Source organism: Leucopleurus acutus, assembly GCF_964270905.1.
Source record: "Leucopleurus acutus genome assembly, chromosome: X".
Classification (NCBI taxonomy): domain Eukaryota; kingdom Metazoa; phylum Chordata; class Mammalia; order Artiodactyla; family Delphinidae; genus Leucopleurus; species Leucopleurus acutus.
The window spans coordinates 131,658,531-131,685,037 of record NC_139148.1 but is presented as its reverse complement, the minus strand read 5'-3'; the positions used below and the strand labels follow the sequence as shown (position 1 = coordinate 131,685,037).

At 36.2% G+C, this 26,507-nt stretch overlaps 1 protein-coding gene across 2 annotated transcripts; it reads left to right on the top strand.

Moving 5' to 3' along the window:
* The first annotated feature begins 59 nt into the window (after positions 1–59).
* Positions 60–24,578, top strand: CLIC2 (chloride intracellular channel 2). Of its 2 annotated transcripts, none has more exons than XM_082864188.1 (6): positions 60–338; positions 6,652–6,761; positions 6,887–7,012; positions 22,341–22,447; positions 23,168–23,283; positions 24,042–24,578. In XM_082864188.1, exons 1-6 carry the CDS (start codon positions 282–284, stop codon positions 24,201–24,203), a joined length of 678 nt encoding a protein of 225 aa, XP_082720314.1. In that variant the 5' UTR covers positions 60–281; the 3' UTR covers positions 24,204–24,578. The 2 variants fall into 2 exon arrangements, with proteins under 2 accessions (XP_082720314.1, XP_082720313.1); XM_082864187.1 differs by having other exon boundaries at positions 23,102–23,283.
* Positions 24,579–26,507: the final 1,929 nt, after the last annotated feature.

Here is a 26,507-nt window from a genome sequence, read left to right as displayed (position 1 = left end):
CTAGCCAGCCAGTTTATACACACGCCATCGGCTCCTCCTTGATTCAAATGTTAGGTCAAGAGGAAGAAAGAGAACAAATTCAAGAGTTACTCTCAAGCATCTAGAATTTTCTGCACCTCTTGAAGAGAGACTAGCCCAGCTCTGACTATTACAAGCTGAACTTTCCTCTTAAAGCACAACCTTCATTTAAGCCTTTGGATAAAACTGGAAGAAAAGAATCTGTGAGTACTGTGGACTGCACAGAAGGCAGGGGGCTGAAAACTGGCAATAAAAACAGAAAGATGGCAGACCCGAGGCCCAGCAGTCAAACAGACCCTGAAATTGAGCTTTTTGTGAAGGTAAGTTTTCTAGCTATAATGAGAGCATACAGAATGTATTATTCCTTGACACTGGACCTCAGCTTTTTTTTTTAAGTCAACATTTCAGCTAGAGATAGGAAATAATTTTGTAATTTTATACCTACTCTGAGTCCTAGAAGAATACCTGGGTGTTTGGCTGCTCTTATATAACAATAGAAAAACACCCCATCTGAAAAAAGCAAGAAGATATGGTAGAAAGACAACTAGACTGGCTGGTAGTTAGAACAAGTTAATTGTATTATTAGTGACTTCCTATGTAACCTTGGACAAATCCCTCCCTCCCTCTTTGTTTTTCCATCTGTACAATAAAGGAGCCTGACAAAATGATCCTTAAGGGCTTTCCAGTTCTCATAATCTGTGTTTTATGAGATATGTTTTGGAAGGCCTGAATGTGGGGAGGAGAGGGCCAAGAATGGCCTGAGAGCCTCATTCCCACACATGGTCCAAATAGAGCTTTCAAAAATTCTCCCACAATGGATGAACATCACAGCAGGGTCAAACGGACACTAGAGGAGAAAAAAGCCAGGAGTCTGTGTGCCTGTTATATGAGTAGGAGGTTTTTTGCCTTGGCTTTTTTTTTTTAATGTCTTAACATTTCAGAAAAGCCCTTTGGAAAACCCCTAAAGCAGGAGAAAGGAACATGTGTTTCTAAATTAGCTCATCAAGAAAAAGAAAAATTTTGCACGGGTTATTCCAAGTAGAAATTACATAGTTTCCTAAATCCTTGCTTATATTAACTATTTTTCTCTATATTTTCATTGACTATTGGAAGTATTGAGGATGGTAATAATAAAAACAAACTCTTATATCATGCTTAACCCTTTTGTAACACTTTATGTATATTATCTCATTTAGTCCTAACAACTTAGAAGATAGGTTAATAGTAGTAAAGTAGTATCATCAGTAGCAGTGGTGGTAATAGTACTCAAAACTTTAGTAATATTGTCCTCATGATTTCTAGGTAAGTAAGCTAAGGAAATAAGGTTTAAGTAACTTGCCTCTAAAACTACATCGCCTCTTGATGGCCTACAAAGGCATAAAATAAGGTGTGCTTACCAAATTTTAGGTTAAACATCTGTTGGCCAAAGTAATACTTTTACAGTAATTTTAAAATATTTGACAACTGGTCACATATATACATCAAGGACATAATTAACCAGCCTTTACAAAATTATAGGAGACTCTTGAATTCCTGCATAGCAAAACAATCCAAGTAAGTGTTTGCTTGACTGTGGGGCATAAGAGCTACTTCTCCTATCTCTGGATTCTAGCAAAACATGTCACTGCTCAGATGCAACATAAGTAAGCCTTAACTTCCTAACTGACTTCTTATAACTACCAATTCCAAACCAGAGGTAATAAGTCTCTTCATAGGGTAACTAGTTTCTTTTGTCTAAACTTGTTTATTCAATCCAATCAAACTCCTCTAACCAGTTGTTGGCATTGATCTGTGTGTTTATCTTCATAGACTTCCCGTAATTTGGATGGTAATCGAGACAGGGGAAGTTAGGAAATCACACGTTGGATGAGCAAATGTTAAATTAAATAATAACTTTCAGGTTAAAAACCTAATCATTTATTGAGTACTTATGGCAGGGGCTGTGCTAAGTGGTTTATTATTAACCCTATTTTATGGTTACAGAAACTAAAGCAAAAAGTAGCTAAGTAGCTTTGCATAAGGTCACATAGCTAGTAAATGGCAGGGTCAAGATTCCAGTCCCTTAAAATAGCTGTGCATAATTTTAATTCATTGTTTTCAACTTGGCACACTTTTTAGTAACATTTCCCAGAATTTCATTAGATGAAATCCTCTAGATGTTAGCTTATCTAATGACATTGATACAAGCCACAGATTTTCTGGAAGAACCTTTAGTATCATCTGATCTGGGTTTTTGTTTTGCTTTGCTTTGAGATGGATTCCAAAGATCTCTAGAAGTTTCATAGAAGAGGGGGAATAGGGGCTGAGAGGGGTGAAAATGTTAATGAGAAAATTTAAAAAGCACTACTGTTTACCAGTTGTATCTCCCTTATAATGTGGTATCTTTCTAAAGATTAAATGAGTCTGTAATTTCCCCAGCTATGTTTGGGGACCCTACCACAATTTCCCAATGCCACTGATGGGATCCCTACAAGAAAGTAAGTCCTTTCCTGACACAATTAAGAATTTATATCACACACCCCCATGTGTTCCATGGAGTGAGTGAAAACATTGCCTTTCAACTCTGAATGATTTCGGCAAGATTTATATTCAGGAACTAAGAACAAAGGATTTTCTAAAAGAACACATTTTGTTTTCTCTAAATGCAGAGTTTATCTTATTGGTTTGTTGTTCATTGATAGATGGAGTTTTTGTGTTCTCTACCAGTCTAAAATTAAGTTTTCATAGATTTGTACATAACATTATAGACTCTAACATTTGGGCCAAAATCCTGAATGTAATATTTTTGTCTTTATTGATAAATGTAAAATAGAAAAAGAGATGATACTCTTCTCTGAATGTTCAGACTATTTTCAAATTATCTTAGAACTATCATAAAGACTATTATAAAGACTGATTAATAAAAAATCCAATAAAACTATTAGCTGGGATAAAGCAGTGTTTAAGGAGTGTGGATTGTGGAGTAGACAGTCCTGGATTAGCTACATGAGAAGAGTGTATGGGTCATCAACTCTTGTCTAGCTGAGTGTACTTGAGCAAGTCAGCTTCTCTGAACTTCAATTTCCTCATCTGTAAAACAAGAGTAATGACAGAACCTACCTCACAGGATCATCTTCATTATAAGCATTAAATAAAATAAATTTTTAAGACACAGTAGTTGTTAACATAGCAAACATTCAATAAATGTCAGATGTTCCAGCCATTACTATTTTTCATGTTTAGAAACATAGATCACAAACGCAAAGAGAAAAAGTTGTTTTGGTGAATGACCACATCGTGGTAGTTTTCACATCCATTTCTCCAGGAGGTGGGTCAAAAAGATCTTGCTGTGATTTTTGTCATAGAGTGTTCTGCCTATGTTTTCCTCTAAGAGTTTTATAGTGTCTGGCCTTACATTTAGGTCTTTAATCCATTTTGAGTTTATTTTTGTGTATGGTGTTAGGGAGTGTTCTAATTTCATTCTTTTACGTGTAGCTGTCCAGTTTTCCCAGCACCACTTATGGAAGAGCCTGTCTTTTTTCCATTGTATATTCATACATTTTGTGTAGTTGCACTTTAAATCAGCATTATTATAAACAGAAAAAAATTCAGTTTTCCTGTAAAATTGTGCTACATTTCCCCCACACCTCACTGTTTTGCCTTTCCTTTTGCCAAAGGCAACCCACCCTTCCTGCTGTATCTATTATCAGACTTCATTCTTCTTCCTGCCTAATCAACTTTCCATTCACTAACCCCAGTTATGATTGGATCTTTAGCCTGACTTCTGTTACAAAAGAAATTCAGCTGCCAAGGTGGTTGCCTCTTCCCATACCTCTTCACTCCCTGACGCCACAAAAGAGCAACAATAAACATTATTTCCTCTGTTGTACTCACTGCCAGGAAAAGGAAAATTTACCAAAAAATAAGAATTATGTCCAAGATCAAGGTGTCAGTATGGTCAGTTTCTGGTGAGAACTCTCTTCCTGGTTTATTATAGATAGGTGCCTTCTTGCTATGACCTTATATGCATAGTTGTTGGGGGAGATGAAGAAAGAGAGAAAGAAAAAGAGAGAGAGAGCTCTGGTTTCTTCTTATAAGGGCATTAATCCCATCGTAAGGGTTCTACCCTCATGACCTCATCTAAACCAATCACTTCCCAAACACCTCACCTCCAACTACCATCACGTTGGGGGACAGGGATTCAACATTTTAATTTGGGGGGAACATAATTCACAAATCCAAAGTAGATAGCAGTGCACTTCACAGGATTAGGAACTCTAAAGAGTAGGTAAGTGTGTGGAGTAAAGAAAAGGGAAAGAATTCACTTTGGGACATGTTGAGATTGAGGTGTCTATAACTTGGATCTCCCCTCAGGAGACAACATCAGCTATAGCCTTCTCAAGGAGAGGCTCCCCTTTCTTCCTCATTTCTATTACCACTGAGGGTGGCGATGAGGTAGATGTCTTTAGATGTCCTTGCTCCTCATTCTTGTTTCCAGACCATTCTATCTCTCCCATCCAGAGAAATATCTCGGTTGTCTCATAAAATCAGACTAAACCAACCACTACCCCTCCTTGTTATAGTAGTCTTCCCAATCCCAGGTCACTTTCCCTTACTTCTTAAGGATTTTATTTCCTGGATCATTGTCACACTCTTCAACACTATGCCTATCATAATTCTTGGTGATTTTAATATCTACACAAATGACCCTTCCAACACTCTGTCCTCTCACATCCTTGGCTTTCTGTCCTCCAGTGACCTTGTTCTTCATAATCTCTCAGGCACTCCCTTCCATGGTTATACCCTTACCTTTGTCATTGCAACGTCTGCAATCGCTGCATAATATCATTTATTTGAGGGGTTTTCTGTTCTTCTTTTTGACATTTTCCATTTTAATACACTTTATTGAGGTATAATTTACATAAAGTAAGATGTGCTCATTTTTCACTGAAGTGTCTCTGATTTACAATGTGGTGTTAATTTCTGCTGTACAGCAAAGTGATTCAATTACATATATATATATATATATATACACATCCTTTTTCATATTCTTTTCCATTATGGTTTATCACAGGATATTGAATATAGTTTCCTGTGCTATACAGTAGGACCTTGTTGTTTATCCATTCTATATATAATAGTTTTCATCTACTAATCCCAAACTCCCAATCCATGCCTCTCCCATCCCCTGCCCCTCTTGGCAACCACAGTCTGCTCTCAATGTCTATGAGTCTGTTTCTATTTCATAGATAAGTTCATTTGTGTCATATTTTAGATTCCATATATAAGCCACATCTATATTTGTCTTTCTCTGTGTGGTTTATTTCCCTCAGTATGATAATCTCTAGGTACATCCATGTTGCTGCAAATGGCATTATTTCATTTTTTATGGCTGAGTAGTGTTCCATCATATATATATATATGGTATATATTATATATATACCATTCCATTATATATGTATATTATATATACCATTCCATTATATATATAATGGATATATATATATATCATATCTTCTTAATCCATTCATCTGTTAATGGACACTTAAGTTGCTTCCATGTCTTGGCTATTCTAAATAGTGCTGCTATGAGCATACAGGTGCATTTTCAAATTATAGTTTTATCTGGATACATGCCCAGGAGTAGGATTGCTGTATCATATGGTAACTCTGTTTAAATTTTTTAAGGAACCTCCATACTGTTCGCCATAGTGACTGCACCAATTTACATTCCCACCAGCAGTGTAGGAGGGTTCCCTTTTCTCCACACCCTCTCCAGCATTTATTATTTGTAGACTTTTAATGATGGCCATTCTGACCAGTATGAGGTGGTACCTCATTGTAGGTTTGATTTGCCTTTCTCTAATAATTTGCTATGTTGAGCAAAAGATGAATTTTTAAATGAGTGGTGTTAAGACAACTATTAACTATTTGTAAAATAATAAAATAAAAATAATAAATCTGGAGTCCCAATACATTCCTTATGCCAAAATAAATTCTAAATAGATGAAACAAATGCAAAAATGAAACCGTAAAGTTACTAGAAGAAAACATGAGGGAACATCTTTATAGTAAAACAAAATAAGAAAGTAATTTTTTTCTTTGCAATCTTGATGTACATAACAGCTGTGTAAGCAGATCAGGAAAACCAGATTTCATAAAGGAAAACAATATAAGATTTTATGTAAAATTTTAATTTTACATAAGGCATTGTTTAAAAATTACATGTAACTTTATCAAAAAGAGTTAGTGTCTTTAGTATACAAGTAATTTTTCCAAAGTAATAAGGAAAAGGTCATCACCTTAATAGATAAATATAAAATTGTCATGAACAAACAAGTCACAGAATAAGGAAATCAAAGTTCCAATGAAAATATTGAATATACCTTTCAAGAAGGAAATTTGGCAGGATCTATGAAAATGGAAAATGAACATAGTCTTTAGTCAGCATTCTGTTGTTATGTACTCATCACTCTGGTAATTTTACATACAATGAAATTATTTGCTTCATTATCTCTCTCTGCCCACAGATGGTAGAATTCATGAGATTAAGGACTACCAACTTTGTCTCTAGCAACTAGCTTATTTCCCAGCAGGCACTCAATACGTACTTATTGAGCAAATGAATGAATGAAGCCTTTCTTTATCTTAATAGGCTGGAAGTGATGGGGAGAGTATTGGAAACTGTCCCTTTTGCCAACGCCTTTTTATGATCCTCTGGCTTAAAGGAGTTAAATTCAATGTGACTACTGTTGACATGACCAGGTAAGACAAATCAGGACATGTTTCATTCTGGGGATTAAAATCAGTAGACACCAATACAATGTTGGTGTTTGCATAATGTGTACTTTATCTAGAGGCCTAACTCTGCTTATTTTCAATAATCATAGAAAGCCTGAAGAGCTGAAGGACTTAGCCCCAGGCACAAATCCTCCCTTCCTGATATATAACAAGGAGTTGAAAACAGACTTCATTAAAATTGAGGAGTTCCTAGAGCACACACTGGCTCCTCCAAGGTACAACATTTTTACAGGATATTATTGTTCTTGAGATAATCTATTTTATTGGCTTATTTATTGCAGATTGAGGATTCTTCTAAACATCTAACTCTTTTTCAATTTCAGACTTCTCTTTTGCTATCTTTCTAGAAAAGTTTGCAAAGATCCCCCGATCACTCCATGTATGATTAGAAAACTTTACTACATAATTGTTTATTTAACATATGTAAAGCTATTAAAACTTTATGTGATGCAAGTAGTATATTAGGAATGGGCAAAGGATAGGCTTGGAAATTTAGGGAGGACAAGTAAATTTAGGCCACATTTAATTTTATCCATGTTATCTGATCCATAATGAAGTTTGGGGACATTTATACTGACAGAATTCAGACTTATTTTATTGTAGAGCCCTCAGAAGATCTACAATTTTGAAATAGCCTTTAATTCAGTCTGATCTCTTAGCTCTACAGGTTGAGAAATATTATGTCTATCACACATAAACTTCCCCCCTTCAACTTCAAATACACAAAGACAGTCAATATAATATTTCAAATTATTTTTAAAATGCATAGCTTGCTTAAAATAAGAAAGTAAATTCTCTGTAGTCTAGAAATAGAGAAGAAACCTATGGTGGGTTAGGAGCGAGGGCATGGGGTAATAGCACTGTATAGTCCATGAGGACTGGTCAGGACTAGTCCATTATACCACTGATGGCATGAAGATAGAACATACCCAACACAAGAAAACCAAGAAACAGGTCTCTCACAGTTAGCCAGAGGCCATAACTCCACTGTCTACACTTGAATGACAGTTGTATGTCTCTGCCCACCCAGGATAGTATCTGGAAACAATAAGCCTACTGTATTCATTTTTTATTTCTGTGCAACAAACTCAGTGTCTTAAAACGTCACTCATTTATTATCCCACAGTTTTCACTGGTCAGAAGTCTGGCTGTAAACTTAAAACTGCTCTAAAAACTAATGTCTTAATCATTACACATACATATGATAAATAAAAGGTTCTATCGGTCCAAAATTCTTCCTACTTAAGAAATTAGGGATACTATTTTAGATTCTTTTCTGTGTACCTATACTATGTCTCTTTCATCCATTATTGGTGGCTTCTTATATTTTAAGCACCGGCTCCGAGTGTTGAGTCTTATTTTGTTCTTTTCTCCTCATCCATCTTCCTCTACTACTGCCTCCCCTCAAACCATCTCTCCAAACTTTTCTTGCTCCCAAAGGTTAACTAGTGAAAAAATCTATTGTGTTATCTTTCCATACCCGTTTTTATGTTCATATAAGCACAATAACAAATTCCCTTTCCTTCCAGTTTTTTACCACTACAAACAGTGCTATAAATAACATCCTTGCTCATATGTCCTTATGTACTGGTGTATTTATTCCCATGGAATAGATTTCCAGGAGTAAAATTCAAATGGTATATATCTTTTAAAATTTTTACTGCTTTATCCATCAGTGTATAAGTATACACTTTTCCCACATATCTGTAGTACTATGCGTTATCACTCTTTTAAAATTCATGGCAACCTGACGGGTGTAGTGATATCTCACTGATACTTTAGTTTGCATTTCCCTGAATAATAGGTGAATTAGAACATCTTTACACATGTTGGTTGAGCATTTGGTTTTGTTCTGTGAATTACCTTGTCAAATTCTTCTGATTTTCTCTTAGCTTATGTATCATTTAGGGATTGCATTCAACTCTAACTAGAGGCCCAAAAAGTAGTGGTTTAGATAAATATGGGTTTTATTTTTCTTACATAATAAGACACCAAGAATGAGGCATTGTAGGGGTAGAATGACAGCTCCATAATTTCACTGGCGACCCAGGCTCTATCTAATATTTCTTCTCTGCCATTCTTCAGGTGAGTTTTCCAGTCTTAAGTTTAATTCACGGTGACAATATGTCTGCTGGAATTCCAGGCAACAGATCTAACTCCCACACAGGAAGAAGGAGAAGGGCAAAGGGCAAAAGATGCAAGTCAGCTTTAAGGAGCTTTCACAGAAGCCACATTCAACAATTTCCATTAACATCTCATTATTCAGAAGTAATTCACATAGTCATACCTAAATACAAAGGGAAGCTAGGAAACATAGTTTTCATCCATGTTTATTGCCATCCCTAATAAAATAAGATTCAGTTAATGAGAGACAGAGAGAGAGGGAGAGAGAGAGAGGGAGAAAGTGCTACATAACTGTGTTATCTTCCATATTCTGCCCCTCTGACCATCCAAATAAATGTGTGTATCCTTATTCCCATACATGGAACACACTTACTCCCAAGAGAGATAACTCCCAAGTCCCCTACAGTTACTGCATCCAGTTCAAAGTCCAGGATCTTTGAGTGATGTGCAACATCTCTCTTAGATATTAATGGTCGAACAGTCAAATAAATTAAAAGACAAGTTCTTTCCACCTTCTGCTTGACACATGCAATAGTCAGTGGTGGAGCAGGAATTGGATAACTGGAATAAAATTTTCCATTTTTAAAAGGAAATATAGGATAACACATAAAAATCCCTGGTTCATAATAGTTACCATTGTTGGAGAAAACAGCTGGAAGATATTTTCCAAGTTTTGGTGTTACAAACAATGCTAAAATGAACTTTCTTTTGACAAGGTCCTCCAGAGTGGTTATTTAGTCTGCCACATTGCTGAATACCAGAGCTCTTCCATATAATCTTTGTTTCATCTAAAATTTTAAAACCTGTTAGATACCCACATCAATGAAAATGGTGGAGTAGGGAACTCCAAAATGTCATCCCTCCATAATAACAATTAATAGCCCAGCAAAAGCTGTCAGAATCAACTTTGCCAGAACTCTGGAATCTAACCAAAAATTTACAAGCAGCCTGGGGTTTCTTAATGAAGAATAAAGAAGCAAAAGTTCAGTAAGAGAGCCCTGTGGCATTTTAGGTTACCCTGTTACCATCCTCAACTACTCAGTTCTTTAGAAGCCTTTAAGAGAGCAGTCCACATTGCAGAAACAGGTTGCTTGTACCAGAGGACAGGATATGGACCTTATTCTCAAATAACTGTGGTTGTGTGGTTTGACCTGGTGGCACCTCGAGGGATTGACTCAAGCGTTTGCCTTTTTTTTCACCTACTTTGGAGCTTCCTCAGGGCTGAGGCAGCTTCCCAGTTGGCACTCATGGAAGGCGTTTAGAAGCAAATGTATTAGCCACTGCCACATGGGACAAGGAATAAAACTTGGAGAAAGCAATAGACAAACTGAAAAGTCTGCAAAAAAAAGAGGCTGAGATGGGACTTCCCTGGTGGTGCAGTGGTTAAGAATCTGCCTGCCAATGTAGGGGCCACAGGTTCAAGCCCTGGTCCAGGAAGATACCACATGCCATGGAGCAACTAAGCCCATGTGCCACAACTACTGAGCCCACGTGCCAAAACTACTGAGCTCGCGAGCCACAACTACTGAAGTCCACACACCTAGAGCCCATGCTCCGCAACAAGAGAAGCCACTACAATGAGAACCCCATGCACCACAATGAAGAGTAGCCCCTGCTCGCTGCAACTAGAGAAAGGCTGCGTGCAGAAATGAAGACCCAATGCAGCCAAAAATAAATAAATAAATTTATTTTTTAAAAAATAAAGAGGCTGAGACACTTGGGAGATAGTGGAATAAGGGCTTTAAATTAATGTATTCTAGGGAATCTAGAAGTCCAAGCACATGCCCAAGTCTCAACCTATGCGCAGAAAAAACAACCTGAGAAGACTTTAAGCTTTCACTTCTGGCTAAATTCAGGCACCACACAAGTAGAAAGTGAAGGCTAAGGCAGAATTATAAACTGCATACCTAAGCATTGAAGGAGTACCCAAACACAGAGCCAGCTTACAAACACCAGGAGAGCTTTTTATCCCTTGGTTTGTTGTTTGTGTGTTTGTATCTTTGTTTGTTTTGCTTCCAGGAGTTTAAGGAAATCTCTGTCAAATCAATAACTGACCAAAGATAATGAGAAAAAGATTTCAGTGGCCACACACAAGAAAGAACAGACTTTACAAAAATACTTCAGAAAATTCACTAAACAAATAAACAACAACACCCAAAAAAAGCAACAACAAACCCTATTTGTTGGAAGGGAAGGGAAGAATCTGTTTTCCAGAGTTTCCACATTATAATATTAAAGTGTCCTGTTTTCAAAATATATATATAAGGTATGTCAAAAAAAAACAAGGGGCTTCCCTGGGGGCACAGTGGTTGAGAATCTGCCTGCTAATTCAGGGGACACGGGTTCGAGCCCTGGTCTGGGAGGATCCTACATGCCGTGGAGCAACTAGGCCCATGAGCCACAACTACAGAGCCTGTGTGTCTGGAGCCTGTGCTCTGCAACAAGAGAGGCTGCGATAGTGAGAGGCCCACACACCACAATGAAGAGTGGCCCCTGCTTGCCACAACTAGAGATAGCCCTCGCACAGAAACAAAGACCCAACACAGCAAAAATAAATTAATTAATTAATAAACTCCTACCCCCAACATCTTCTTAAAAAAAAAAAAACAAGAATGTGTGGCCCATTCACAGAAAAAAAGAAATTAATAGAAATTGTCCCTGAGGAAATCCAGACCCTGATTTAATAGACAAAGACTTTAAATCAACTGTCTTAAATATGTTTAGATAGCTAAAGAAAACCATGGACAAAGAATTAAAGGAAATCAAGAAAACAATGTCTCAATAAAGAGAGAATATCAATAAAAAATATAAATAATAAAAAGGAATCAAATAGACATTCTGGAGTTGAAAAGTACAATAACTAAAATGAACAATTCACTAGAGGGTTCAACAGCAGATTTGAAGAGACAGAAGAAAGAATCTGCAAAACTGAGCATAAGTTAATTGAGAGTATCCAGTCTAAGGAAAAGGAAGAAAATTAACAGAGCCTAACAGACCTGTTGGATACCATAAAATGTACAAAGATACACATGATAGGGAAGAGGTGGCAGAGAGAAAGAGGCAGAAAGAATATCTGAGGAAACAATGGCTGAAGACTTCCCAAGTTTAATGAAAGACACAAACCTATAAATCCAAGAAGGTCAACAAACTCCAAGTGGAATAAACTCAAAGAGATCAACACCAAGATACATTATTATAAAATTATCTAAAGCCAAAGCCAAAGACATAATCTTGAAAGCATCAAGAAATAAATGACTCATCATGTAGAGGGGATTCTCAATAAGATTAACAGATAAGTTTCATCAGAAATCATGGAGGCCAGAAGGCAGAGAGATGATATATTTAAAGTGCTGAGAGAGAAAATATCAACCAAGAATTCAATATCTGGCAAAAATATCCTTCAAAAATGAAAGAGAACTTAAGACATTCCACATGAACGAAAACTGAGGGATTTTGTTGCTAGTAGGCCTGCTCTGCAAGAAATGCTATCAGAAGTCCTTCAGGCAGAAATGAGAGGCCATTAGAAAGTAATTCAAAGTCATATAAGAAATAAAAGAGCACCAGTAAAGGAAAAATAACACACATGATCATCTCAGTTGACACAGAAAAAGCATTTGACAAAATCCAACACCATGTTATGATAGTACTCAACAAACTAGGACTAAAAGGGAGCTTCCTTAACCTGATAAAGGGAATCTATGAAAAACCCATGGATAACATCATACTTAAAAGTGAAGGATTGAAAACTTTCTCCCTAAGATCAGAAACAAGACAAATATGCCATTTTTGCCACTTCTATTCAACATTGTACTGAAAGTTCTAGCCAGAGCAATTATGCAAGAAACAGAAATAAAAGTCATCCAAATTGGAAAGGAAAAAGTAAAATGATATTGGCAGATATGATCTTGTATGTAGAAAATCCTTTAAAGTCCACTGAAATACTATTAGAACTAATAAAAATTCAGCACAGTTGCAAGATACAGATCAAAATACAATAAATAATTTTATTTCTATATACCGTCAATGAATCATCCAAAAAGTAAATTAGGAAAACAATTCCATTTTCAGTAGCATCAAAAATAATAAACTACTTAGAAATAAATTTAACCAAGGAAGAGAAAGACTTGTACATGAAGACTACAAACAATTGCTAAAATAACATCCTAGCTTCTCATGGTTTTCCAGGAATCATTACCTTATATATACATAACTCCAACCCTCCATCTTCACATAGCATTCTCCCTGTGTCTCTGTCTCTTCATAAAGTGTTCTTTTTTAAGGACACCAGTCATATTGGATTAATGGGCCCACCTTACTCCATATGGCCTCATCTTAACTATTACAGCTGTAACAATCCTATTTCAAAATAAGGTTACATTATGAAGTATTGGAGTTTATGACTTCAACATACCTTTTTGGGGGGACACAATTCAACCTATACAAATATCCCATGTTCATGGATTAGAAGACCTAATATATTAATGTAGAAATATTCCCCAAAATGATCTATTAATTCAATGCAATACCAACCAAAATTCCAATGGTGTTTTTACAGAAATGAAAAAGCCAATCCTCAAATTCATATGGAATTGCAAGAGATCACAAATAGCTAAAATAGTCTTTGATAAAGACAAAAAATTGGAGGACTCATGCTTCCTGATTTCAAAACTTACTACACAGCTACAGTAATCAAAACAATCAGTACTTGCATAATAATATACCATTGGAATAGAATTGAAAGTGCAAAAATAAACCCATACATCTGTGGTCAATTGATTTTCAAGAGTGCCAAAACCATTCAATGGTGAAAGAATAGTCTCTCCAACAAGTGGTGCTGGGACAGCTAGATATTCACATTGGCATGCCAAAGAATAAAGTTATACCCTTACCTCACATCATATACCAAAATCAACTTAAAATATATCAGACCTAATGTGTGGATTAAAACTATAAAACTTTTAGAAGAAAATATAGAGGTAACTCTTCAAGACCTTGTATTCGGCAATGGATTCTTAGATATAACACCAAAAGCACATACAGCAAAAGAAGAAAATAGAAAATAGAAAAGTTAGATGATCTGGAAGATAGAATAATGGAAATAACCCAATCAGAACAGTAGAAAGAAATTTTTTTTAATGAGGAACGTTTAAGAGACCTCTGAGACAACATCAAGTGTACTAATATTCACATTACAGGGATCCCCAAAGGAGAAAAGAGAGAAAGGGATAGAAAGGTATTTGATGAAATCATGGCTGAAAATTTCCTAAAGCTGATGAAGGAAAAAGATTTCCAGGTACAGGAAGCACAGAGACTCCCAAACAAGATAAACCCAAAGAGACCCACACCAACACATATCATAGTTAAAATGGCAAAATTTAAAGATAAAGAGAGAATTCTAAAGGCAGCAAGAGAAAATGAATTTTTTTTTTCCACTTAGAGAAGACGCTTTAACACTTCTTTTATGGTTGGTTTAGTATTGATGAGCTTTTTAAGTTTTTTCTTGTCTGAGAAGTTCTTTACCTCTCCTTCAATTCTGAATGATAACTTTGCTGGGTAGAGTATCCTAGGTTGTAGGTTTTCCCTTTCAGAACTTTAAATATATCATGTCACTCCCTTCTGGCCTGCAAAGTTTCTGCAGAAAAATAAGCTGATAGCCTTATGGCAGTTCCCTTGTATGTGACTAGTATCCAAAATATATAAAAGAACTCTTACAACTCAATAACAGAAAGCAAACAACCTAATTTTAAAATGGAAAGAGGATTTGAGTAGACAATTCTCCAGAGAATATATACAAGTGGCTAATAAGTACTTGCAAAGATACTTAATGTCATTAGTCATTATAGAAATGAAAATCAAAACCATAATGCCCATTTTTTCACACACACACTGTAATTTATTTTTACAAGAGATAAATAAACTGACACCAAGCATTGTAAATGGATGACCACAGCAGTGATTGCAATTACCAAACACAAAACACACTCATACTATGTCATAATATTGACATTCAGTCCAGTAATCCTCCACTGTAACAACTCCTTTACTTTGCAGTGAAAATTGATTGTTATATTTTTTGCCTCTGAGCCCTTGTGGGATTTTTTTAAATTCAAACAGAAAGTCACAAAAATTATAATCATCCTCATCAGTTCACTCAGTCCCATGTAATTAATTTTTTTTCATCTTGATCTTTTGTTAGCACTTTTATGAATTCATTAGTTTTCCATTAGAGTTCTGAAAATGCTTATTCATTCAGTTCAGCAGTATAGTCAGTTACCAGAAATATGTACTTGTCAGAGTCTTTTCCATGAATGCCTTGAAGATGAAACCCTTTTATAGGAACACTTCTGTATTTACAGAGAGTACACCCAGAACTGTCTGCAAATGACAAAAGACTTAAAAATGACCACAGTTAAAGATTTGATGATGGACTTCCCTGGTGGCACAGTGGTTGAGAGTCTGCCTCCTGATGCAGGGGACACGGGTTCGTGCACCGGTCTGGAAAGATCCCACATGCCACGGAGCGGCTGGGCCCATGAGCCATGGCCGCTGAGCCTGCACATCCAGAGCTTGTGCTCCGCAACGGGAGAGGCCACAACAGTGAGAGGCCCACATACCGCAAAAAAAAAAAAAAAAGATTTGATGAAAGTTCATAATAATTCAATTGACAAGGACATTTAATTATTTCTGAGATATACATTTTAAAGTCATAACTAGAATTATGACTTATAACATTATACCAGAACGTATAAGATTTTTAGAAATTTCATGAAATGTCTAAAATATTTATATTAACATATTTCCATACAAATAACCCAAAGGAAGTTTAGTATTAGTTGTTTTGTTTGTTTGTTTGTTCGTTATTTTTTGTACTGCAGGTTCTTATCAGCCATCAATTTTATACACATCAGTGTATACATGTCAATCCCAATCGCCCAATTCAGCACACCACCATCCCCACCCCACTGCGGTTTTCCCCCCTTGGTGTCCATATGTTTGTTCTCTACATCTGTGTCTCAACTTCTGCCCTGCAAACTGGTTCATCTGTACCATTTTTCTAGGTTCCACATACATACATTACTATACGATATTTCTTTTTCTCTTTCTGACTTACTTCACTCTGTATGACAGTCTCTAGATCCATCCACGTCTCAACAAATGACTCAGTTTTGTTCCTTTTTATGGCTGAGTAATATTCCATTGTATATATGTACCACAACTTCCTTATCCATTCATCTGTTGATGGGCATTTAGGTTGCTTCCATGACCTGGCTATTGTAAGTAGTGCTGCAATGAACATTGGGGTGCATGTATATTTTGGAATTATGGTTTTCTCTGGGTAGATGCCCAGTAGTTGGATTGCTGGATCATATGGTAAATCTATTTTTAGTTTTTTAAGGAAGCTCCATACTGTTCTCCATAGTGGCTGTATCAATTTACATTCCCACCAACTGTGCAAGAGGGTTCCCTTTTGTCCACACCCTCTCCAGCATTTGTTGTTTGTATATTTTCTGATGATGCCCATTCTAACTGGTGTGAGGCGATACCTCATTGTAGTTTTGATTTGCATTTCTCTAATAATTAGTGATGTTGAGCAGCTTTTCATGTGCTTCTTGGCCATCTGTATGTCTTCTTTGGAGAAATGTCTATTTAGGTGTTCTACCCATTTTTGGATTGGGTTGTTTGTTTCTTTAATATTGAGCTGCATGAGCTGTTTATATATTTTGGAGATTAATCCTTTGTCCATTGATCCATTTGCAAATATTTTCTCCCATTCTGAGGGTTGTCTTTTCATCTTGTTTATGGTTTCATTTGCTGTGCAAAAGCTTTGAAGCTTCCTTAGGTCCCATTTGTTTATTTTTGTTTTTATTTCCATTACTCTAAGAGGTGGATCAAAAAAGATCTTGCTGTGATTTATGTCGAAGAGTGTTCTTCCTATGTTTTCCTCTAAGAGTTTTATAGTGTCTGGTCTTACATTTAGGTCTCTAATCCATTTTGAGGTTATTGTTGTGTATGCTGTCAGGGAGTGTTCTAATTTCATTCTTTTACATATAGCTGTCCAGTTTCCCAGCACCACTTATTGAAGAGACTATCTTTTCTCCATTGTGTATCTTTGCATCCTTTGTCATAGATTAGTTGACCATAGGTGCGTGGGTTTACCTCTGGGCTTTCTATCTTGTTCCATTGATCTATGTTTCTGTTTTTATGCCAGTACCATATTGCCTTGATTACTGTAGCTTTGTAGTATAGTCTGAAGTCAGGGAGTCTGATTACTCCAGCTCCGTTTTTTTCCCTTAAGACTGCTTTGGCTATTTGGAGTCTTTTTTGTCTCCATACAAATTTTAAGATGATTTGTTCTAGTTCTGTTAAAAAAATGCCATTGGTAATTTGATAGGGATTGCATTGAATCTGTAGATTGCTTTGGGTAGTAGAGTCATTTTCACAATATTGATTCTTCCAATCCAAGAACATGGTATATCTCTGCATCTATTTGTATCATCTTTAATGTCTTTCATCAGTGTCTTATAATTTTCTGCATACAGGTCTTTTGTCTCCTTAGGTAGGTTTATTCCTAGGTATTTTATTCTTTTTGTTGCAATGGTAAATGGGAGTGTTTTCTTGATTTCACTTTCAGATTTTTCAACATTAGTGAATAGGAATGCCAGAGATTTCTGTGCATTAATTTTGTATCCTGCTACTTTACCAAATTTGTTGATTAGCTCTAGTGGTTTTCTGGTAGTATCTTTAGGATTCTCTATGTATAGTATCTTGTCATCTGCAAACAGTGACAGCTTTACTTCTTCTTTTCTGATTTGGATTCCTTTTATTTCTTTTTCTTCTCTGATTGCTGTGGCTAAGACTTCCAAAACTATGTTGAATAATAGTGGTGAGAGTGGGCAACCTTGTCTTGTTCCGGATCTTAGTGGAAATGGTTTCAGTTTTTCACCATTGACGATGATGTTAGCTGTAGGTTTGTCATATATGGCCTTTATCATGTTGAGATAATTTCCCTCTATGTCTACTTTCTGGAGGGTTTTTTATCATAAATGGGTATTGAATTTTGTCAAAAGCTTTCTCTGCATCTATTGAGGTGATCATATGGTTTTTCTTCTTCAATTTGTTAATATGGTGTATCACGTTGATTGATTTGTGTGTATTGAAGAATCCTTGCATTGCTGGGATAAACCCCACTTGATCATGGTGTATGATCCTTTTAATGTGCTGTTGGATTCTGTTTGCTAGTATTTTATTGAGGATTTTTGCATCTATGTTCATCAGTGACATTGGCCTGTAGTTTTCTTTCTTTGTGACCACTTATTGAAGACACTGTCTTTTCTCTATTGTATATTTTTGTCTCCTTTGTTGTAGATTATTTGACCATATGTGTGTGGGTTTATTTCTTGGTTCTCTATTCTATTCCACTGATTTATGTCTGTTTTTGTTCCAGTACCACACTGTTTTGATTACTGTAGCTTGTAGTATAGTCTGATGTCAGAGACTGTGATACCTCCAGCTTTGTTCTTTTCTTTCTCAAGATTGTTTTGGTATTTGGGGGTCTTTTGTGGTTCCATATAAATTTTAGGATTATTTGTTCTTAGTTCTGTGGAAAATGTCAGGGTATTTTGATAGGGATTGCATTAAAACTGTAGATTGCTTGGGTAGTGTGGACATTTTAACAATAGTAATTCTTCCAATCCAAGAACACAAGATGTTTTTCCATTTCTTTGTATCATTTTCAAATTCCCTCATCAATGTTTATAGTTTTTAGAGTATAGGTGTTTCACCTCCTTGGTTAATTTTTTCTGAGGTATTTTATTCTTTTTGACATACTTGTAAGTTGGATTGTTTCCTTAATTTCTCTTTCTAATAGTTCTTTATTAGAGTATAGAAAAGCAACAGATTTCTGTATATTAATCATGTATCCTGCAACTTTAGTGTATTCATTTCTTAGTTCTAATACATATTCAAACAGAAACACGTGCACAAATGTTCATAGCAACAGTATTCACACTAGATAAAAGCTGAAAACAACACAAATGTCCATCAACTGATTACCAGATAAACAAAATGTGGTATATCCATACAATGAAATATTATTCATCCATAAAAAGGAATGAAGTGCTGATACATACTAGAATAAGGATGAGCCTTGAAGCATTATACTAAGTGAAAGAAGCCAAACACAAAAGGCCATGCATTTTATGATTCCATTTACATGAAGTGTCCAGTATAAACAAGTCCATAGAGACAGAAAGATTAGTGATTCTAGGAGTGAATGGGGAGTAACTGCTTAATGGGAACACAGCTTCCTTTTTGAGTGATGAAAATGTTCTGGAACTAGATAGGGGTGATGGGTGCACAACACTGTGAATGTACTACAAATCTCAATGAATTGTACACTTTAAAATGGTTTAAATGGTGAGTTTCATATTATGTGAATTTTACCTCAATTTAAAAAATACTATTGGGTTTTAATTGAAATTACATTTAATTTGTATTACTATTTATACAAATTTCATTTTTATGATGTGACTTCTTCCCATCAGAGGACATGATTTGAGTATTCGTTTGGGTATCATCTTATGTTCTTTTTTAAAAATCGAGGTATAGGGCTTCCCTGGTGGCACAGTGGTTGAGAGTCCGCCTGCGGATGCAGGGGACACGGGTTTGCGCCCCGGTCCAGGAAGATCCCACGTGCCGCGGAGTGGCTGGGCCCGTGAGCCATGGCTGCTGAGCCTGCGCATCCGGAGCCTGTGCTCCGCAACGGGAGAGGCCACAACAGTGAGAGGCCCGCGTACCAAAAAAAAAAAAAAAAATTGAGGTATAACTGTCATATAACATTGTGTAAGTTTAAGGTATACAACAAATTGATTCGATACATTTATATAGTGCAAAATGATCACCACCATGGCATCAGCTAATACCTCTATTCCATCACATAATTATCATTTATTTTTAGTCATGATAATGGTTAAGATCTAGTCTATTAGCAACTTTGAAGTTTATAATATAGTATTGTTGACTATAATCACTATGCAGCGGATTCGACTTCTTGGATTTATTTACTAGTTGAAAGTTTTTACTCTTAAATAACATCTCCCCAATTCCTCCAGCCCCCAGCATTCTACTCTCTATATTTATGAGTTTGGCTTTTTTAGAGTGTACATATAAGTGATTCATACAGTATTTGTCTTTCTCTGTCCGACTTCACTTACCATAGTGCTCTCAAGATCCATTCATGTTGGCACAAATGGCAGGATTTCCTTCTTTCTCATGGCTAATATTCCATTTTGTGTGTGTGTGTGTGTGTGTGTGTGTGTGTGTGTGTGTGTGTGTAAAACCACATCTTCTTTATCTATTCATCCACTGATGGACACTTAGGTTATGAACCTAAATGTCTGTTTTATGTTCTTTGATGAGATTTTGTAGTTTTTTTTTATATTGATTCTATACCTTTTGCATTAAATTATTTCTAAATATTTTATACTTTTGTCACTATTGTAAGTGGAATATGCTACTAATATCCATTTCGTTCTGGTTATTGCTAACATAGAAAAGCTATTTCTTTAATGTTTGATTTGTATTTAGCCATCTTACCAAAATAGCTCATTAATTCTAGTAATTGTTTTTCTATACTTTCTTGGCTTTTCTAAGTATACAATTATATTGTTACTTCTCTTACAATAATTATACTGATTGCTTTATGTTGTTGTCTTCCTCCACTTGCTAAATCCTCAAAAAAATGTCAACTATAATAGTAATTGTAGGCATTTCTGTCTTGTTCCTAAACTTAATGTAAAAATAGAATGATGTTTTTTCCTGTCTTACTGATCAGTACATTCAGCACAATGTTGAAGTGCAGTAGTGATCATGATTATCTTCATCCTTTACTGATTTTAAAGGAAATAGTGCTAACATTTCACCATTTAAAATGATGCTTGCTGAAAATTTTTGATGGATACTTTTGACCAAGTTAAAGAAATTAATAAATTCATTTAACAAATATTTACTGAATACTTAATAAGTGTCAGGTACTATTCTAGGCACTTGGGACACATCAGTGAATAAAATGGGCAAAAGTTCTCTGCCCTAGCAGAGCTTACATTTTAGTTAAGGAAGACAGCAAATAAGCAAGATAGAAAGCAAAATATAAACTATTTTAGATGATGATAAATACTAAGAAAAAGTAAAGCAAGGGAGGGAAGTAGTGAGTGTTAGGGCCAGGGGAGAGGTTGCAATGTCCGATAAGGTGGCCAGAGAAAGTCCTCACTTAGGAGGATATATCAGATTAAAATACCTGAAAGAAGAGGGGGAGAGGGCCGTGTGCATAAATGAGGGAAGGCACTTTATTTAGGGGCAGACCAAGTGAAAAGGACCTGGGGTGGAAGCTTGTCAGGCCTATTTGAAGAAGAGCAAGGAGGTCAGTGTGAGGTGAAGTAAGGAAGAGAGTAGGAAGAGATGAGAGCAGAAGGTAAGCTTGGGTCAGATCGCACTGGCCCTTGTAGACCACTGTGAAGACTTGGGCTCTGAGTCTGAATGATATGGAGAAATTGCAAGGTAATGAGTAGGAAAGAGACATGATATGACTTAAGTTTTAACATGACTGCTCTGGCAGCAAGTGGAGAATATCCTGGGAGTGTGAGGGATAAGCATGGGAGAGGGGGGATAATCAAAAAGTGTTGCAGTAATATAGGCTTTGGACCAGGCAGGGAGCAGTGGAGGTGGTGAGTAGTGGACAGATTCTGGATACATTTTGAAAGGTAGTCTGGCTGGAGTTGCTAATGGATCAAATGTGGGCATGGAGAGAAAGAGGGATCAAAGAAGATGGCTAAGTGTTTGGCTCAACCATTTCTAGTTGCTAGTGTGGGGTTTTATGAATAGGAATTGATTTTCACTGAACACTTTTGGGGCATCTATTCATGATCATACAGTTTTCCTTATTTAATTTGTTAATGTGGTAAATTACATTACTTTAATTTATTATGCTAAATTAACTTTGTATTACTAAGAGGAGGACATCTTGGCTACTTTTCCCCCATCCTCTCCATCCTCTTTATTCTTTTATGTATTTTGTTATTTGAAGCCATGTTTTTTCCTACTACTTATCTTTGAAAACGTATTACCACCATATCTTCTGCCAAACAGGCTTTTAGGAGCAAGTATGGGGACCCAACAGCCATTTGAAACATTGTTTCTATAGATAAATGAGCTTTGAATTCCAAAGAGCTGGTTTCCCTGTGAACTTTAGAAGCTAAAGTATTCTCAGAGTGGGAAAAAAAACATATTTCCAATGAAAGGTTTCTCAGCACCTTCAGTTTCCAGCACAATTTTCCAAAACTTCTCTCAGTAGAGTGCAACAATGACACCAGGTCTACGTCTTGTTATGGGTGAATGTTATGTGCAGTGATGTTTCTTTTTAAGGTATCCTCACCTGAGTCCCAAGAACAAGGAGTCTTTTGATGTGGGCTGTAACCTCTTTGCCAAGTTTTCTGCATACATTAAGAACGCACAAAAGGAGGCAAATAAGAGTAAGATACCTTTCTTTAAGTCTTTTCGTTTTTCTCACTCACATGCTCACTCTCATATTCTGACTCAACTAAAATAGGACTTTCCTGAATATATAGTATATATTGGGGAATACTCTTCATCTCACTCTCTGTTCTCTCTTCTGAAATTCCTTGCATGAAGTTTTACTGGATTTAGAATCTAATATTCAATATAGGAATCACGAATTTAGCTCTATTAGAACATTGACATGCCAGGGGTGAACTAACTGCTGGACTGTATTTCTTAACCCCCCCAACTTTCCCAGTCTTGTGTACCTTTAAGGTTTCTTAAACCATAGCACCTACCATTTCTCACAAACACTCTCGAATAGGTTTACTATTCTCTGAATCATGAGCGCTATTAGTCTCTGATTCCACTTTCTGGCTCTTCTTGAGTGATAATATATATTACCTTTCTTTTTCTTTGACTCTCCTCCCAATTTACCTCCTCAAGAAGAGTCCAAAAATATGTCTACTCACCATTTGATTAAACATCTGATTCTGTCTTATCAGTGGGTAGTTGAGCATTCTAGTTAAGTATATAGAGATGTCTAAATGTGTGAAAAGCATATTGGGAATGTATTTAGTCATGAAGACTGCACATTTATAAGCAACCCTTTGACTTCATTGCCTCAGATTTTGAAAAATCTCTGCTCAAAGAATTTAAGCGTCTGGATGACTACTTGAACACCCCACTTCTAGATGAAATTGATCCAGACAGTGCTGAGGAACTCACAGTTTCCAGAAGATTGTTCTTGGATGGGGATCAGCTGACACTGGCTGACTGCAGTTTGTTACCCAAACTGAACATTATTAAAGTAAGTCTTCCTAGGGCAGGCTGAATGATTGAGAGGAGTTTGGGAGTTGCCAACAGGAAGCACAGTGACCATTCAGTGTGAGTTTTTATATGAGGGCTTTGTCATCATCACTATGCATAGGGTATGTCTCCTTTTTCTCCTCAGAGGAAAAATCCATAATGATCTTCTCTGGGAAGCATAAAAACTTCTTGTTTCTTTCTTCCTAAATCAGAAGGTGTTTTCCACTGTCTTGTCTATAAAACAAGGGTAATAGTACCCATTTCACAGAACTGTTGAGAAAATTAAATTAAGGCATATGGAATATTAGAAAAGTGTCTGGATCATAACAAGTGATAATAAAGTGAGCTATTAATATTATTATTATTATTAACTAATTGTTCATTTAACAAGTTTTTATTGAACAGACCTTATTTTATCTCAGGTCCTATGCCAGACACAAAGAATACATAAAGAAGTAAGACACTATCGAACCCTAAACAGTGAAAAGATCTGTGCTCTTTTTCTGTGCTTCCTTCTTCATAACTAAATACACCATAAATATAATAAAAATGATTACAAGCATGGAGTTTTGTCTACATTTGTAGACAAAACATTAAAATAGTAAATCCAAGATTCTTTAAGTTTATTTTGTAGTACTTTTTGTGTAGGTAACACGTCCTCAATGATCCTAATTTTTGACATATGTTTTTACACACTAGGCATTTTACTGATGCCCCTCACTACCAATTGCTTTTTCCTCTTTTTTTCCAAAACCCTAGGTTGCTGCAAAGAAATACCGTGATTTCGACATTCCAGGAGAATTCTCAGGAGTCTGGCGCTATCTCCACAATGCCTATGCCCGTGAAGAATTTACCCACACGTGTCCTGAAGACAAAGAAATTGAAAATACCTATGCAAGTGTGGCTAAGCAAAAGAGTTAGGACAGCTCTTTCAGTAGAAAAACCTCTCTTTTCACTTGTTATCATATTAGAAAATCTTTTGGAAATAAGAATATGGAAAATATGGTTTCCTCTATCCAACTTTCTTATGAAAAAGAATGCTATATTTTCTGTATCTAGTTAATCCAAACTATCTGCTCACTGTGTATTCTAAAGGTCTTCATATTTTCATTTTGCCTTTTAATTCCCATGGCACAACCACTGCGATCTTAAATGATATGGAAAGTATCAATATCTTCTGCTAGAATGCATCACGTGTGCAAGCTCAACAGATGGCTGAAGTTACAAATGACATACAGTCACAGTCTCAAACTGTTCCTTAGAAATATTTCCATCTAAATCATTAAAACAATTTTACTAAGAAACTTGACTGACCAAAAGTTCTTGTTGCTGTCCATTAAAGGGTAAAGTAAACCATTCTTAAAGGATAATCACAAATCTTTCTACAGAATTTAAAATGTTCCATTACTATATGTACTCAAATATACATGTTAAAATACAATCAAATCACTCATATCTGAAAACAAAAACTGAACTTTACTTTTGCTCCTTCAAAAGAGAAACAAAGTTCAGCCTCAAAAAAGAGATAGGTGTTTTTAGAGGTCTTGGTGGGATTTACATAAAATTTATTTATTTATTTTTTGGCCATGCTGCGGGGCATGTGGGTTTTAGTTCCCCAACCAGGGATGGAACCCATGCCCCCTGCAGTGGAAGCTCAGAGTCTTAACCACTGGACCACCAGGGAAGTCCCTAGATAAAATTTAAATAAAGCAGTGTTTTCATAGGCTCAAAGAAAAGTAAGGCAATGAGTAAAGAGTTAACAGGCCTGGAACAGGCACACGAAAAAATGCTCATCATCGTTAATTATTAGAGAAATGCAAATCGAAACTACAATGAGGTACCAGCTCACACTGATCAGAATGGCCATCATTAAAAAGTCTACAAATAATAAATGCTGGAGAGGGTGTGGAGGAAAGGGAACTCTCCTACACTGTTGGTGGGAATATAAATTGGTACAGCTACTATGGAAAACAGTATGGAGGTTCCTCAAAAAAACTAAAAACAGAGTTGCCATATGATCCAGCAATCCCACTCCTGGGCATGTACCCAGACAGAACTTTAATTTGAAAAGATACATGCATCCCTATTTTCATAGCAACACTATTCACAATAGCCAAGACATGGAAGCAACCTAAATGTCCATCAACAGAGGAATGGATAAAGAAGATGTGGTGTGTGTGTGTATATAGATACAGATATAGATAGATAGATATAGTGGAATATTACTCAGCCATAAAAAAGAATGAACTAATGTCACTTGCAGCAATGTGGATGGACCTAGAGATTGTCATACTAAGCAAAGTAAGTCAGAAAGAGAAAGACAAATATCATATGATATCACTTATATGTGGAATCTAAAATACGACATAAATCAACATATCTACGAAACAGACTCACAGACATAGACAACAGACTTGTGGTTGCCAAAGGGGGGCTTGGGAGGGAATGATTGGGAGTGTGAGATTAGCAGAGGCAAACTGTTATATATCGGATGGATAGATAAACAACAAGGTCCTACTGTATATAGCTCAGGGAAGTATATTCAATATCCTTTGATAAACCATAATGCAAAAGAATATGTATATACATGTATGTATAACTGAGTCACTATGCTGTACAGCAGAAATTAGCACAGCATTGTAAATCAACTATACTTCAATAAAATTAAAAAACAAAAAGAGTTAACAGGCCTGGGTATAGAAAGGGCTCAATGCACTGTCCTTGGAGCCAGAGTTAAGATAAATACATAATGTTGTGTCCCCTCTTTGATGGAAGACCCTGATCTGAGACAATTGTACCTGGACGAGATGGCAAGGTTGTGACTTCTCTGAACATCTCAGATCCTTTTATTCTCACTGATAGGATTTCAATGAGTCAAGTTTTTTAAGATCTATGATTTTAAAGAACAAAGTTTCTCGGGACTTCCCTGGCGGTCCAGTGGTTAAGACTCCCTGCTTCCACTGCAGGGGACACAGGTTCAACCCTGCTTGGGGAACTAAGATCCCACATGCCCCCCAGTGTGGAAAAAGAAAGAAACAAAGAAAGAAACAAAGAAAGAACAAAGTTTCTCAGTACCATGCCCTTAAACTCATTAATAGAAGCAGTCTTTTACAGATTACACCATACTTAAAAGTGTATTCATGTCATTGCAAAGCTGCAAGTAAGTCTTATCCAACTTCATAGGTACTGATACAGCTCAGAATTACCCTCCTAGACGAAAGGATT